This window comes from Rhincodon typus, chromosome 38 (assembly GCF_021869965.1).
Source record: "Rhincodon typus isolate 14 chromosome 38, sRhiTyp1.1, whole genome shotgun sequence".
Taxonomy (NCBI): domain Eukaryota; kingdom Metazoa; phylum Chordata; class Chondrichthyes; order Orectolobiformes; family Rhincodontidae; genus Rhincodon; species Rhincodon typus.
In genome coordinates this window covers 1,325,853-1,341,330 of record NC_063369.1, presented here as the reverse complement: position 1 = coordinate 1,341,330, position 15,478 = coordinate 1,325,853, and the positions used below count along the sequence as shown (strand labels likewise).

The following is a 15,478-nucleotide window of genomic DNA, read 5'->3' as shown; positions in this document are numbered from 1 at the left end:
TCCTTCTACGCCCTCATCCAGGTCATTTATAAAAATGACAAACAGCAGTGGCCCCAAAACAGATCCTTGAGGTACAGCACTAGTAACTGAACTCCAGGATGAACATTTCCCATCAACCACCACCCTCTGTCTTCTTACAGCTAGCCAATTTCTGATCCAAACCGCTAAATCACCCTCAATCCCATGCCTCCGTATTTTCTGCAATAGCCTACCATGGGGAACCTTATCAAACGCTTTACTGAAATCCATATATACCACATGAACCGCTTTACCCTCATCCATCTGTTTGGTCACCTTCTCAAAGAACTCAATAAGGTTTGTGAGGCATGACCTACCCTTCACAAAACCGTGTTGACTATCCCTAATCAAATTATTCCTTTCTAGATGATTATAAATCCTATCTCTTACAATCCTTTCCAACACTTTACCCACAACCGAAGTAAGGCTCACTGGTCTATAATTACCAGGGTTGTCTCTACTCCCCTTCTTGAACAAGGGGACAACATTTGCTAGTCTCCAGTCTTCTGGCACTATTCCTGAAGACAGTGACGACATAAAGATCAAAGCCAAAGGCTCTGCAATCTCCTCTCTAGCTTCCCAGAGAATCCTAGGATAAATCCCATCCGGCCCAGGGGACTTATCTATTTTCAGACCTGACTAACATCGAAGTCGCCAGTCTTCAGGCTCCAGCTTTGGCTGCTGGGCCAATTATCCACCGCCAGCACCTTATTGCTGCCTGCACTGGACCAACAAGTGTAAGGTTCACCACTATGGTAGGAAGAATAGAGCTGTAGACTATTTTCTAAGTGGGGAATGGCTTTAGAAATCTGAAGCACAAAGGGACTTAGGAGGCTGTGTTCAGGATTCTCTTAACATAAGAACTAGGAGCAGGAGTAGGCCGTCCGGCCCTTCGAGCCTGCTCTGCCATTCAATAAGATCATGGCTGATCTTTTCGTGGACTCGGATCCACTTACCCACGTTCTCACCGTATCCCTTAATTCCTTTATTGTTCAAAAAAATATCTACCTTATCTTTAAAAACTTTTACTGAAGTAGCGTCAACTACTTCACTGGGCAAGGAATTCCATAGATTAACAACCCTCTGGGTGAAGAAGTTCCTTCTCAATTCAGTCCTAAATCTGCTCCCTCTAATCTTGAGGCTATGCCCTCTTGTCCTAGCTTCACCTGCCAGTGGAAATATCCTCTCTACTTCTATCTTATCTATTCCTTTCATAATTTTATATGTTTATATAAGATCCCCCCTCAATCTTCTGAATTCCAATGAATATAATCCCAATCTACTCAGTCTCTCCTCATAAGCCAACCCCCTCAACTCCGGAATCAACCTAGTGAACCTCCTTTGCACCCCCTCCAGTGCCAGTACATCCTTTCTCAAGTAAGGAGACCAAAACTGCACACAGTACTCCAGGTGTGGCCTCACCAGCACCTTGTACAGCTGCAACATAACCTCTCTGCTTTTAATCTCAATCCCTTTAGCAATGAAGGACAAAATTCCATTTGCCTTCCTAATTACTTGTTGTACCTGCAGACCTACCTTCTGTGATTCATGCACAAGGACACCAGGTCCCTCTGCATAGCAGCATGCTACAACTTTTTACCATTCAAGTAATAAATCTTTTTACTATTACTCCTACCAAAATGTATGACTTCACATTTATTTACATTGTATTCCATCTGCCAGACCTTTGCCCACTCACTCAATGCATCTATGTTCCTCTGCAAAGTTTCACAGTCCTCTGCAGACTTTGCTCTGCCACTAATCTTTGTGTCATCTGCAAACTTTGACACCCTACACGTGGTCCCCAACTCCAAATCATCTATATAAATTGTAAATAATTGCGGTCCCAACACCGATCCCTGAGGCACACCACTAGTCTCTGACTGCCAGCTAGAATAGTATTCATTTATCCCCACTCTTTGCTTCCTGTTAGTCAACCAATCCTCTATCCATGCTAATACTTTACCCTTAACGCCATGCATCCTTATCTTATGCAGTAGCCTCATGTGCGGCACCTTGTCGAAGGCCTTTTGGAAATCTAGGTACACCACATCCACTGGGTCCCCATTGTCCACCTTGCTCGTAATGTCTTCATAGAATTCCAAAAGATTTGTCAAGCGTGACCTGCCCTTCATGAACCCATGCTGCATCTGCCCAACAGGACAATTTCTATCAAGATGCCTTGCTATTTCTTCCTTGATAATAGACTGAAGCATCTTCGCTACTACAGAGGTTAAGCTAACCAGTCTATAATTCCCCATCTTTTGTCTACTTCCCTTTTTAAACAGTGGCGTCACATTTGCTGTTTTCCAATCTGCTGGGACTGCCCCAGAGTCCAGCAAATTTTGGAAAATTACCGCCAGTGCACCTGCTATTTCTCCCGCCATCTCTTTTAGTACCCTAGGATGCATTCCATCAGGGCCAGGAGACTTATCAATCCTTAGCTCCATTCGCTTGCCCAACACTACCTCTTCCGTAATAATGATTGTTTCCAGGTACTCATCTACCTTCGTCTCTTTGTCAATTACAAAATACCTGTTCAATGCCTCGGCCATTTCATCATATCCCATAACTAAATTCCCCTTCTCATCCTCTAAAGGGCCAACGTTTACTTTTGCCACTCTTTTTCGTTTTATATATTTATAGAAACTTTTGCTATCTGTCTTTATATTCTGTGCTAGTTTTTTCTCATGTTCTATCTTACTTTTCTTTATAGCTCTTTTTGTGGCTTTCTGTTGACCTTTAAAGTTTTCCCAATCTTCTAGTTTCATGCTGTTTTTGGCCACTTTGTATGCCCTCTCTTTCAATTTGATAGCCTCCCTTATTTCTTTAGACACCCATGGCAGATTACCCCTTTTCTTATAGTCCTTCCTTTTCACTGGAATATACTTTTGCTGAGTACTTTGAAAAATTACTTTGAAAGTCCTCCACTGCTCGTCAACTGTCCCACCATAAACTCTTTGTTTCCAGTCTACTTTAGCCAAGTCCTCCCTCATTCTATTGTAGTTCCCCTTGTTCAAGCACAGGACCATGGTATTGGATTTTATCTTCACACTCTCCATCTGTATTCTAAATTCAACCATACTGTGATCAACTCCTTCCAAGAGGATCCCTAACTATGAGGTCATTAATTATTCCTGTCTCATTACACAGGACCAGATCTAGGATAGCTTGCTCCCTCGTCGGTTCCATTACATACTGTTCAAGAAAACTATCACGAATACACTCAACAAACTCCTCCTCAAGGCTACCCTGACCGAGCTGGTTCGACTAATCTACATGTAGATTAAAATCCCCCATGATAATTGCCGTACCATTTTTATAGGCATTCGTTATTTCTTTGTTTATTGCCCGCCCCAATGTGATGTTATTATTTGGTGGCCTATAGACTACGCCTATCAGTGACTTTTTCCTCTTAGAATTTCTAATTTCCACCCAAATGGATTCAATCTCATTCTCCATAGAACCTATATCATCTCTCGGCACCGCCCTGATGTCGTCCTTGAATATCAGAGCTACACCACCTCCCTTACCTTCCTGTCTGTCCTTCCGAATAGTCTGGTACCCTTGGATATTTAACTCCCAGTCGTGACCATCCTGTAACCATGTCTCCGTAATGGCTACCAAATCATATTCATTCGCGATGATTTGTGCCGTTAACTCATCAACCTTGTTACGAATGCTACAAGCATTCAGGTAAAGTGCCTTTATGCTAGCTTTCTTACCCTCATGATTTCCAACATCTCTAATAATATCTCCTGAGTTATCCTTACTTTTTGCTTCTTTCATAGTCTGCCTTGAACTTAAACCCTCCTGCACACATGCTAACCTGCTGCTTACCTTTTTATTTACAATCATACTCCCTGTCGTTTTCCCTTTCCCTTCTCCCATTAACATGCAGGTTCAGTTGGCAGTTAAAAAGGCAAATGCAATGTTGGCATTTGTATCAAGAGGGCTGGAATACAAGAGATGTCCTGCTGAGGCTATATAAGGTTCCGGTTCGACCGGATTTGGAATATTGTGAGCAGTTTTGTGCCCCGTTGCGGTGGCGGGGGGAGGGGGTTCCAGTGGAAGTTCGCAAGAATGATCTCAGGGATGAAAGGCTTGTCATTTGAAAACTCTGGGTCTGTACTCGATGGAGGTTAGGAGGATAAGGGGTGAATCTGATTGAAACTTACAGAATACTGATAAGCCTGAATAGAGTGAAAATGGAGAAGATTTTTCCTCCAGTAGGAGACAGTAGGACCCAGGGTGAAGGGATGGCCCTTTAGAACTGAGATGAGGAGGAATTTCTTCAGCCAGAGAGTAGTGAGTCAGTGGAACTCATTGCTGCAGAGGGCTGTGGAGGCCAAATCATTAAGTGTATACTTGATTAGTAAAGGGGGGTCATTGGTTACAGGGAGAAGGCAGGAGAATGGGGTTGAGAAACCTATCAGCCATGATCAAATGGTGGAGCTGACTCGATCAACCAAATGGCCTAATTCTGCTCCTATATTTTAGTGTGTTAGGGAAATTAATAGGGCTAAAGGCTGGTACGTCTCCTGGACCCAATGGGTTGTGACCTCAGATTTCAAATGTAGCTACAGAGGTAGTGGACTATCTGGTAGTAGTCTTCCAAGGATCCTTAGGTTCAGGGAGTGTCACAGAGATTGGAAAATTGGCAGTGTAAATCCTTATTCAAAAAAAAGGGAGATAATAAACAGGTAGCTATCAACCAGTTGGCTTATGCCAGAAGGACATAATATTAGGGCATTTAGAAATATATACTATGATCAGGCAGAGTCAGCATGGCTTCATGAAGGGAATACAGTGCTTGACTAATGTATTGCAGTTCTTTGGGAAAGTAACAAGGAGGCTGGATAAAGGGGAACCAGTAGATGTAATATATTTGGATTTCCAATGGGTGTTTGATAAGGTACTATACATAAGACTACCCATAACAGTCCTAGCTATTGAATGTGGAATATTAGCATGGAAAGAGCATTGGCTAACTAACAGAAGTCAGTGATTTGGGATTAAGGGGGGCAACCTGTAACTAGTGGAGTACCGTAGGAATCAGTGCTGGGGCCACAATTATTTACAATATATATTAATGATTTGGATGAGGGAAGTGAATGTACTCTCACCAAATTTGCAGAACACGCAAAAATAGGTTGGAAGGCAAGTGAGGAGGATGACACAAAGAGTCTGCAGAGGGATAGGGACATGTTAATTGGGTGGGCAAAAATGTGAGGTTATGCATTTTGGCAGGAAGAATAGAAAAGCTGAATATTATTTATATGCGGAAAGACTGCAGAAAGCTGCAGCACAGAGGGATTTAGGGGTCGTTGTACACAAATCTCAAAAAGCTTACATCCAAGTTCAGCAGGTAATAGGGAAAGCAAATGGAACATTAACATTCATTCAAAGGGTATGGAGTATCAAAATAGGGAAATCTTATTTAAACTGTAGAAGGCACTAGTTAGACCGCAGCTGGAAGACTGTGAAGTTTTGTTATCTAAGGAAAGTTACACTGGCATTGGAGGCAGTGGATAGAAGATTCACATGGTTGGTTCCAGGTATGGAGGGACTGTCTTATGGGGAGAGGTTGAATAGGTTGGGCCTGTCGGGAATCGAGGGTTATGGGCAAAGGCAGGGAAGTGGAGTTGAGGATTATCAAATCCGCTATGACCTTATTAAATGATGGATCCAAATGGCCTACCTCTGCTCTTACATCTTAAGGTCTCGTAACTCCCTTCCTACGTTTAGAATCCTCCTCACAGGTAGTTGTTGAATGTCACCTTCACTCAGCTCTCTAACTCTACTCCTTCTCACTGCCGTCTCCCCAGCTCTCATTGGTGCCAGTTGTGATTTCTCTTTTCTTTAACAGAAAGTGAACTGTGTTCAATTCAATGAGGAATCAACAGTCATTGTTTCAGGTGAGTGCACGCCTTCCAGTAAGATCCAGACAGAGCAAACCTCCAGTCTGTGTGCACTTTGCTGCAATCTATCGCAACACAGCACAGCAAGTTTCACAATCTGGTAATTAGTATAATGGCTGCATGTAGTGGGTAGATGTCTGCCCGCCTGAGATTGCCCAGCAATGCTGATGTGTACTTAGATGCTGTTTGTTTCATGTTGTCCAACTTGATGAACTTGCATATTTGTGAGATATCAAACACTGTAATTCAAACAGTATTGACCACTGTGTCCTTCCAGCCTGTTGAATTGTTTCAGTCTCATTCTTTTTGCGTAATTCACTGAGAGTTGGCTGCGGTTGTAACATCCCCACTTATTGTCAGGCTGATTCTGTGTTAATGCTGCACTTTCCACCTAACCAGGTTTGGGGAGAAAGCATGAACAGGGAGCTGAGTTTGATGACCAGCCGTGATCAAATTGAACAGTGGAGTGGGCCAGATGGCCTACTCTTGCTATTTTCTATTTTGCTGTGTTTGCAGGCTCCATTGACACCTCGGTTCGATGCTGGGATTGTCGCTCACGGACTTCGCAGCCTATTCAAATCCTGGATGAAGCAAAGGATGGGATTTCCAGTGTGAAAGTTTCAGACCATGAAATTCTGTCAGGGTGAGTGAACAGGAGCATTTTTCTGAATGAGTCACGTGACCTGATCGATTTGCTGTGCAGCCTAACAGCTTCCTGTTCCTTTAGGTCTGTTGATGGGCGAGTTCGGAGGTACGACTTACGGATGGGACAACTCTTTGCAGATTTTATTGGAAGTAAGTGCTGACCAAAAGGGGCCATGTCAAATCTTAATGAGATGGAAATATAGCACATGAGCTCAGACGGATTGATCCTCTCAGTCCTGGTCTATATGTCTTAGACAGTCAGTGTAACTACAATGTTACTGAGTATCATCAATGCTACAAGAGTCACTGTCAGTACCAAGACAGTATGTGTCCTTATTACAGACAGACAGACTGTTTGTTTTTCTCTCTCTCAGGTCCAATAACGAGCGTGTGTTTCAGCAAAGATAGTCAGTGTACGTTGAGTTCGAGCCTGGACTCTACATTGCGTCTGTTAGATAAGGAGACTGGGGAGCTCCTTGGCGAGTAAGTGAAATTAGTCACATTCTGAGGTGGGAGAATCAAACTTCAACTCTCCAGCCGCCTCCTTCACCACCAATGCACCCTCCCCCAACCAAGGGGGGCATAGGCCCAACTTGCCCATTCCCCAGACCAAACCTACAAATGGTAGCTGGGCTGAGGGCACTTGAACCTGACCAGGAATTTGACTAGTCCAAACGGAATGCATGCATCTGCTAGGCTTATTGCTCCTCTGGTGTTGTACAGCCCCACCCCTCCCTGGGGGGAAAGGAATGTTACGCTGGTGTTGTACAACTCTCTCCCTGGGTAGGGGGGGAATGTTACGCTGGTGTTGTACAGCTCCCTCCCTGCCAGTGATAATCTGGCTGTGTATTTCGGCTGTGGCCAGGATTGAAGGGAACTGGCATCCTCCTCCCAAGGCAGTGAGAGGCCGAACACTCTCAGCACTGACCCCTCACCCTCCCTTCCTTCCGCAGGGAGACAGTGCTGCACCTCAAACGTGACACTGGTCCTGCTAGACACACTCTCTCAAGCTCAACAAAAAGAAAAACCACACAGATGATCATGTGGACAGAAGATTAAAGAATTTTCTATAAAGATTTATTTGGTTCCATGCAGTGTTGAATTTTCAGTTTTGGAGTGACTAACATTCTTCTGTTCCTGACTGATGTGTACCCCAGGCCATTAATCTATCCAGTTAAGACCCCGCCATTGCTCTCAGTGATTTCCTTGAGTCTATTGTTCATTAGAACATGGAATTAAACTTGTATCAGAATTTAACAACTTTACATGTGGTGAAAGGAAGGGGAGGCAGTTCCTCAGGCTTGATTGAATCCCTAGGGTGTGACTGAGCAAGATGTTTCCCTTCTCCCAGTCCCACAGTGGATTTAGTGCTAAAGGATGTCTGCTCGCCAGTGCTCACGGGACTGAATACTTCATAACCCAGCAGGAAGATAAAGCGAATGAACTGAATCCACTCCCACACTCTGAACTCAAGCTTCACTTTGTTTGAACAGGTATACAGGACACAGGAACACAGATTGCAAGCTGGACTGTTGCTTTAATGAATCTGACACACATGTAGTGAGCGGCTCAGAGGATGGGCTCGTGCATTTCTGGGATCTGATCGAGGTAAGCAAATGCACCACATCTGAAGACTTCCTCCTGACTAAGTCTGGTGCCAGCTCCTGGGGAGTCTGCAGGCAGGACGGAAGGCTGAGAGGACATTGGAAAGGAGTATGGATAGAGTAGATGGAGAGAAACACAGAAAATACTGGAGAATTCAAATCTCAACAGGAGTCGTACTGAAGTCTCCACAGATACTGCTAGACCTGCTGAGTTTGTGCAGTATTTTCTGTGTTTGTTTCAGGTTCCCAGCAATCCTAGAATTTTGCTCTTAACCTGTGGGTAGAAGGATTGAGAAACCGAGGACACAGACCGAAGCTAACTGGCAAAAGAAGCAATGCTAACATGAGAAATGTTTCCCCACACGAAGTGGTTAGGGTCTGGAATGGGCAACATTAGTGGAGGCAGCTTAATCAAGGCATTAAAGAGGGAATTGGATTATCTGAAAAGGAAGAAAGTGCAGAGTTATGGAAAAAAAGGAGGGGGGATAGCACTTGCTGCAATGCTAATCCACAGAGCCAGCACTGAGACAGGAGGCAGAATGGCATGCTGTGCTGTAACCGTTCTGTGGTTTGAGGAGTGATTCAGCTTGGATTGCAGTTGCTGCCCAGCCTACACTCACACAGAAGGAATGGTCATTGGTTAAAGTGCTGGAAAATGGCACTTGATGGTGCCTCAGTGAGTAGCACTTTCACTCGAGTCGTGGATTGATGTTGCATTTCAGAGATTGGAGCAGCTAATCCAGGCTGACAGGACAGTGCCTCATTCAGGGAGGGCTGCACAGTCAGAGCTCCTAACTCTGTGACTCAACAGTAAATAAGGCCCTGTCTACTCTCCATGGGGAATGTAACTGATTCCAAGGCATTATTTCAAGGAGCAGCAAGAGAATTCCAAAATATATCCTTTATCTAACATCACTAACAGCTTATCTTGGTGTTATCACAGTGCTGTCTTTGCGATGTTGCTGTGTGGACTGTTGGTTTCTGACAGTACAAGGCAGAGTTGTTTCAGGATGCGACAGGATGAAAAAGGGGTACAAATACAAGTTCTGTTTGACATGTTGTGATGTCTTGTGTTGTTTGCAGGGATCCTGCACACTCACCCTGTCTGTTGGGAAGGGTGTGGTACAGTCACTGAGCTACCATCCCATCCAGTGCTGTTTACTCACAGCCACTGAGGATACTGTCCAGGTCTGGGGAGATGACAGCGATGAGGCAACCACACAGAGCCCGTCTTGACCGTCACCAGAACAGGACCACCTGCTCTGTGTACTACCAACAAACACCGACCTTTACACAGCCGTCTCTGAGTCTCAATCAAAACAATAAAGGCACAGGCTGGTACTCATAACCATGAGAATAGTCAAGTTAATGTCTTTAACTACTCCACATCCAGCACTGAGAGTCTACTGTCCATGTACGTTTATTTTGTTGCGAATAAAATTATTCTATTTGAAAGTGGCTAAGGTTCACTGATTTGAGGTATTTGTGTTTGTAACATCAGGATTCTAAGTGAACAAAAGCATAGTCTCAACAGTTTCCAACTCAAAACCATTAATGTTTTATAATCACTATAAAACAATCAGAAACTTTGACTAACTGATTTTATTTGCATGCAGAAAGCAGTAGCCTCAGCTTCAAATAAATAAATGACCATTTCAGCAAATTCACTTGATCTGCAGATTCTCCCAATCAGCCGCCTACCTGAGATGCTCAGTAAGAGTGAGGGGACAGTGTTTTAGGAGTGGTCCAGCCAGCATCTGACAGCAAATCCCTCCTTCTCATGTCCCACCCAGTCTGCAGACGGCAAGCCAGTGCAGAATCAGTTTAGAATCATGGATTGCCTGTTGTTAGGTGAGCAGCTACTCATACGCAGTGAGTGGCGTCTTAACACTAGGACATGCCACAGATCAAACTCCACTGGCATAGCTACACTCAGGATGCAAGCTGAACCAAAGTCTGAACCCAATGATCCCAGAAATTTCCTGAATCAATTTTATGGAAGTCCTCCAGGTAGCACTGGCCATGTGTCCCTGATCTTAACACCCCCACCTCTGCCATTCCACCTCTCTCTCTGGCAAAGCTAAAGCAGACAGAACAGCACTACTTCAGCCACACCAGTTTCAAAGCAAACATTCACCTTTCCAAATCATTCAGCTCTTAGTGTGATCAGAGCAGAAGCCAATCTTTGGTGTTCACACATGACCCTCCCCCGACTCTCACTGTTCCTCCTCAACTTTCGCACTAGCAGCCCTCGACTCTCAACCGCACTCCACAAATTCCACACAGTGCAAATGAGGAAGCTGAGATTCGCAGCATGTTCCCAAGGCAGTAGCACTTAATTCCCATGAGAAAGTTCCGCAGGACAGACCACTAGCAGCATTCCAGTACTGCACCTGGAATATTCAGGGAGAGGAGGCCAGGGGCTTAAAGCATCTTTGACTGAGGGGAAAGTGCATCGAAGTTCCGAGCAAATGTTTCAGCCACTAGGAGAGGGAAGACAAGAGTAGCATCTGCACACACCTAGGAGAAATAGAGAGAAAAACACAATTAACTCAAAACGATCCCTTTCTAACAGCCACTCCCCTGCCATCCCTGCGCTAAACAGGCCACCCCCCACTCCACCAACCATGCAGCTGTCTGCAGCAGCAAATATAAAGTACAGCGTACATCCTGTGGAACTGGTAGCGCACAAAGTGCTGTGAGGTACAGTTAATTTCCTTGAGTTCACTGTAGGGGAATTAAAGTGACTTGAGTTAGGGTTATGTGGAGGGACGTAAACTCATGGTTGTACAGGAAGACCTGAATCTTCGCAACATCAGGCAGCCTCCCTGTAACAATGTCAAGAGTCAGCCTCTGTATTTAGCAGCCAGTACTGACAGCAATCTCAGGGGACATAGATACAGATGGAGAGAGAGATGTCTCCAGGTACTGTTTTTGTAATCAACCAAAAAACAGGAGAAACTCACTTTCACAGGTTTGGCATCCACCCGGATTTTACCCCAAGAAACAGCTTCATCTGGTCTGGCTCCAGAATCCGAGCCGTCAAATTCCTGACCCGTGTTCACGTAGACAGAATAGTCTGCTCCGTTTCTCTGTTTGTGTGGGGGAAACAAGAAAGGAATTAGCATGAATGAGAGGAGAAGGATTGGGCCCAGTGGAAGTGAAGATGGTTTCTATCGAGATTACTGACCATGAGGTTAGCGTTAGCAATGTGATGTTTGACCACACCACCCCCCAGAATGATCATTCCGGTTCTCTTGGCATACACTGCCTGGTTGTTGATTCTGCGGATGTCTGCACCAACAGGAAAGAAAAAGTAACATCATTGACTGCAGCCAACAGTGTCCATCTCTCGACCGGCTCCAAATACAGACCATACCCGTCCCTGCCTCTGGCACCAGTGTCCCCACCCCTCACTGAGTACCATTCCCACCCTCTGACACCCGATAGAGTACCCATCCCCTCCCCTAAAACAGAATACCGTCGCCAGGCTCGGACTGCCTTTCTCCAATGTGACGCGTTCATCTCCTCCACCAACCAAACATAGTCCTCTTCACTCTCTCTCTCTCTCACAAAATAAATCCAGTTCCCCTCCCACAGCACAGAACACAACCTCAACTTCTACTCTCCCACCCAAAGGATGGTTACAGGGAGCAGCTCCCTCCCCATTCCCGAGGGTCACAGGGAGCAGCTCCCTCCCCATTCCCGAGGGGCACAGGGAGTGTCTTCCCACTCACCTTCCACGATGTCGAGCACCAAACCAGGATTTCTGTATGAGTGGAAATAGATCATGTCCCCAATCGAGCCATCGGTCAGAGCTGGGCTGAAGACAGGAATGTTATTCTGTAACAAGGACAGGCGGGGAATAGGGATAAGGCCATGTGCAGGCAGATAGGTTTGTTCAGAATGGCATAACGGTCAGCACAGACATGATGGGCTGTTCCTGCCCTGTACTGTTCTACGTTCTCACACCAAGAGAAGTAATACAGGAGAGACGGACACGCTCCCCGACACACCGAAACACTGCACAGGACAAGATCGTTTGAGAAAAGAAAGCGAAAAGAAAGCTGCCAAAGCCAGAGTTTCCTACAGATGGGAAGGTCTGATGAGGGTAGGCCCACGAATAGAGACTGCCATTGGACTGGGGGCCCCTCAGCAGACGGAAGCTGGAACACTGGGATAAGAGTTTCAGAAGGAGACTAACACGGAGAAAATAGCAGTTAATATGATTGGTGACCAAAATGGTGAGTTTTAGAAAGGGTCTTAACAAAACACAGGGAAGTGTAGAGACAGAGAGGGTCAGAGCAGGAATTCCTGAACATGCACTAAGCAGCGAAAGGGACAAACATAGCTCCAAAGTCAGATACAGGGCATAGATACAGAGTGCAGATATCAAATGAGCCCAGAAACAGTGCGGTTAAGAGTGTGGATACTGAGCATGGACACAAAGTGAAACACGAAAGGAGAAAGTTTGGACAGATGAAGACAAAGTGGAGTCACAAAATTGATACCAATGAGGGACTTTTAAAAAAAAGCAGGATGAAAGTTTAAAAGTTCCAGGTAATTGTGGAACTGAAGCAAACGGAGGTCAGTGAGCAGGGAGTCAGAGTATAAGGCAGAATGCTCGGCAGGTCAGCTTTGGAATCATCACATCATGGATGAGCTGAAGCAGGGGCAGGGATTTTGTTTTTGTGTTGATGAGATTCTGGGATCAGAAGTACAGCTCAGGTCCAAACAATACTGGGAATGACAACAGTCTGGTCCAACCTAAGATGAGGGGTGAGGCTGGGTGGAATTGATTGTGGCGGAAGCTGAAGACACTGGCTTCCATCATCCCAATGCCAAACCAGGCAATTCTGACCTTTCCTGTCCAACAGCCTGTCAACACAACGTGAACACAGTAAGGTGGTTGGGAGGTCTCTATACTTATGGAAGTTAAACCCATGACTGTGAAGGATGTTTGCAAGGTGCAATACATAATAGGAGAGCAGGGATCAACGATAGATTATTTGATAGACTCCAGAAACAACAAAGTCAGGTCAGGACACTACAGTTAGATATGAAAGAGGGGAATCTGCTGCAAACAGTCCTAGGGATCTGGCCAATGGAGAAGCTTGTGGACAGCTGTATCAGAAGCAGCAGGGAAGATAATGCCTCTGGCCACCGTGATTTGATTTTTCATTTTTTTATGGCAGGAACAGAAATCTGATCGGCAGAGATGGGAAAGGAGTTGGAAGTTGAAGGATTCAGTGAGATTGAGATATGGGCTGAATACCACACCTTGGAAGTCCAATAATAAACTGACTCTGGATCATCAATCTCCTTCCCAAGTCGAGCGATCACCTTTGATGGAGTCCATTTCATCCCCTGCAACAAGAGAGACAATACAATCACTACATTCCATGACAAGAACCTGAACTGCAAAAGCCAGTACAGTATAAACTCATTCTAAGCTTCTGAGCAAATGAACAAATCAAGTCAGTTCATGGTCACTCATATTACAAGCTCCAACACTACGAAGCATTAATTTAACAAGAGGCCATTCGGCCCCTCACATCCATTCTCATTAACTCAGATCCTGTATCTGTATCTCAACTTTATTTCATCTCCTTTGTTCCACATTATGGATACCTGTTGCCAATAAAAACTTATTAATTTTTGTCTTGAACGTGTCAGTGCCTGCCCTGGGTCTTTGAGGTACCGAGCTCCTGAGCTACTCCAGCCTTTGTGTGACAATGTGCTTCTCAATTTGACTCTGACACAAACTTGCTCTCATGTCACTGTTTTGCCCCTTTATTCTGGACTGCTCCACCAGTAGAGTTTCTCTCCATCCACCCAATCAGAAACTGCTCAGTCAGATCACCCCTTTTTCTGTTAAAACTCAAAGAAATACAGAATAAGCCAGTCCCTCATCACTCAGCCCTTTACAGCCAGATTAGAGTATGCAGATCTAGCTGAAGGATAAAGGGTTGTCTCACCTGCTCATTCTGTTCTAAGACCATCTGATCCAGAATAGGCATCATCCAGTCCTCGAACTTGCAATAGTTTTCATTTGGAACCAGTAGATTTCCAATTCTGTTAAGTAATTACAAATAACTTACATCGAAAATCAAAAGAAAACATGCTTGTCAGGAACGAGTGAAGAAGAACTGGGTTAGACTGCAATGTTTCAGCTTTCAGAGTTGGGCTGGCCAAACCAAACAGCTATAGACTTTTATTTAACTTGCTCCTCCAAAACCACAGCCTCCGATGGTACAGATACTGATGGTTCAGGTTTCATGGGCACCAGACTTCTCCACAACCTTGTGCCAAGGGAAGATAATGGCACAATGAGACACTGGTCTACAATCAGGCAGCCCTGTGGCCTGAGGCAGCTTCAGAAATGGACCCAGATAACCCAGATTATCCAGGTCTCCAACCGACAGGAAAGAGTTGCCATGTCAGCTTTGTCCAGGAGCACGAAATGGCAATGAAGCTAAACTTTGCACACTGAACACAACAGCTTGGTGTGTGATTAGATCTTGTCTGCAGCACTGGTGCCAGTTCCTAATGACAAACACAGTAACCCAGGCAACATGCAATGAAATTCTGACAGACAGAGGCTAAAGGAGAGGATTAAAGCCCCTGAGAATGACTACAGTCAGTCAGTGGACTATGATATGAAGCCCGTCTTCCCAATGGGATTTCCCTGAGCCTGAGATTTCCTAATCCATGTCAGAATTGCAGCTTTAACAGATGGCTACCTTGTCCCAGGCTGGATACTACCTGTTTATGCCACTGTCACGAAGCTCCTTCCCCTTCAGACTGAAATCCCCCACAAAAGTGGGAGCAAGACACTTGATAAGATCTTCCTCAACACCTCCTGCTGTGGTGACCACACAATCAACCTGCAAAGAAGGTTATAGTGAGGGAAATACAGTGCAGCAATAGAACACTGGAAAACAGAGTTAACAAGCTACTTCTGTCCCCAAACATGGAGAATCGAGGCTCCGAAAAATCACTAATGACCAATGACAGTATTTCTGTTCCCGAACAAAATCCAGAGCATGTGTCCACAAATGGGATGGGCCCTGAGAGACTGGGAAATGCATGCATGTATGATTGTGTACCTACGTATTTGGGTGTGGGTGAGTATGTGTACCTGTGCATTTGGGTGTGGGTGAGTATGTGTACCTGTGCATTTGGGTTTGTGCCAGTAAGTGTGTCTATCTGCGTATTTGGGAGTGAGTATCTGTGCGTCTACCTGTGTATTTGGGAGTGAGTATCTGTGCGTCTACCTGTGTATTTGGG

At 45.0% G+C, this 15,478-nt stretch overlaps 3 protein-coding genes across 4 annotated transcripts in view; 1 reads left to right on the top strand and 2 right to left on the bottom strand.

Moving 5' to 3' along the window:
- Nucleotides 1-13,847, top strand: part of wdr83 (WD repeat domain containing 83) — a 31,380-nt gene extending 17,533 nt beyond the window's left edge. Inside the window, exons 4-10 of one of the 2 annotated variants that reach the window (XR_007265744.1) lie at nucleotides 5,888-5,936; nucleotides 6,456-6,582; nucleotides 6,667-6,734; nucleotides 6,959-7,067; nucleotides 8,078-8,192; nucleotides 9,272-9,602; nucleotides 13,384-13,847. Coding sequence is in view for 1 of the 2 variants with exons in the window: in XM_048617923.1 (XP_048473880.1) it covers nucleotides 5,888-5,936; nucleotides 6,456-6,582; nucleotides 6,667-6,734; nucleotides 6,959-7,067; nucleotides 8,078-8,192; nucleotides 9,272-9,424 (621 nt within the window). In the remaining variant the exon portion in view is untranslated. Of the gene's footprint in view, nucleotides 1-5,887; nucleotides 5,937-6,455; nucleotides 6,583-6,666; nucleotides 6,735-6,958; nucleotides 7,068-8,077; nucleotides 8,193-9,271; nucleotides 9,644-13,383 lie in introns of those variants that run through there. The other variant, XM_048617923.1, reaches the window with a different exon arrangement.
- Nucleotides 1-15,478, bottom strand: part of gtf2f1 (general transcription factor IIF, polypeptide 1) — a 152,325-nt gene that overhangs the window by 30,860 nt on the left and 105,987 nt on the right. The gene's annotated exons all lie outside the window — the stretch shown is intronic.
- The window catches only part of dhps (deoxyhypusine synthase), an 11,459-nt gene continuing 5,753 nt past the window's right edge, over nucleotides 9,773-15,478 (bottom strand). The window contains exons 4-10 of the mRNA XM_048617788.1: nucleotides 14,954-15,075; nucleotides 14,167-14,263; nucleotides 13,469-13,555; nucleotides 11,926-12,031; nucleotides 11,379-11,482; nucleotides 11,155-11,280; nucleotides 9,773-10,708 (exon numbers count right to left, since the gene is read on the bottom strand). Of these exons, the coding sequence (XP_048473745.1) occupies nucleotides 10,613-10,708; nucleotides 11,155-11,280; nucleotides 11,379-11,482; nucleotides 11,926-12,031; nucleotides 13,469-13,555; nucleotides 14,167-14,263; nucleotides 14,954-15,075 (738 nt within the window). The 3' untranslated portion in view covers nucleotides 9,773-10,612. The remainder of the gene's footprint in view (nucleotides 10,709-11,154; nucleotides 11,281-11,378; nucleotides 11,483-11,925; nucleotides 12,032-13,468; nucleotides 13,556-14,166; nucleotides 14,264-14,953; nucleotides 15,076-15,478) is intronic.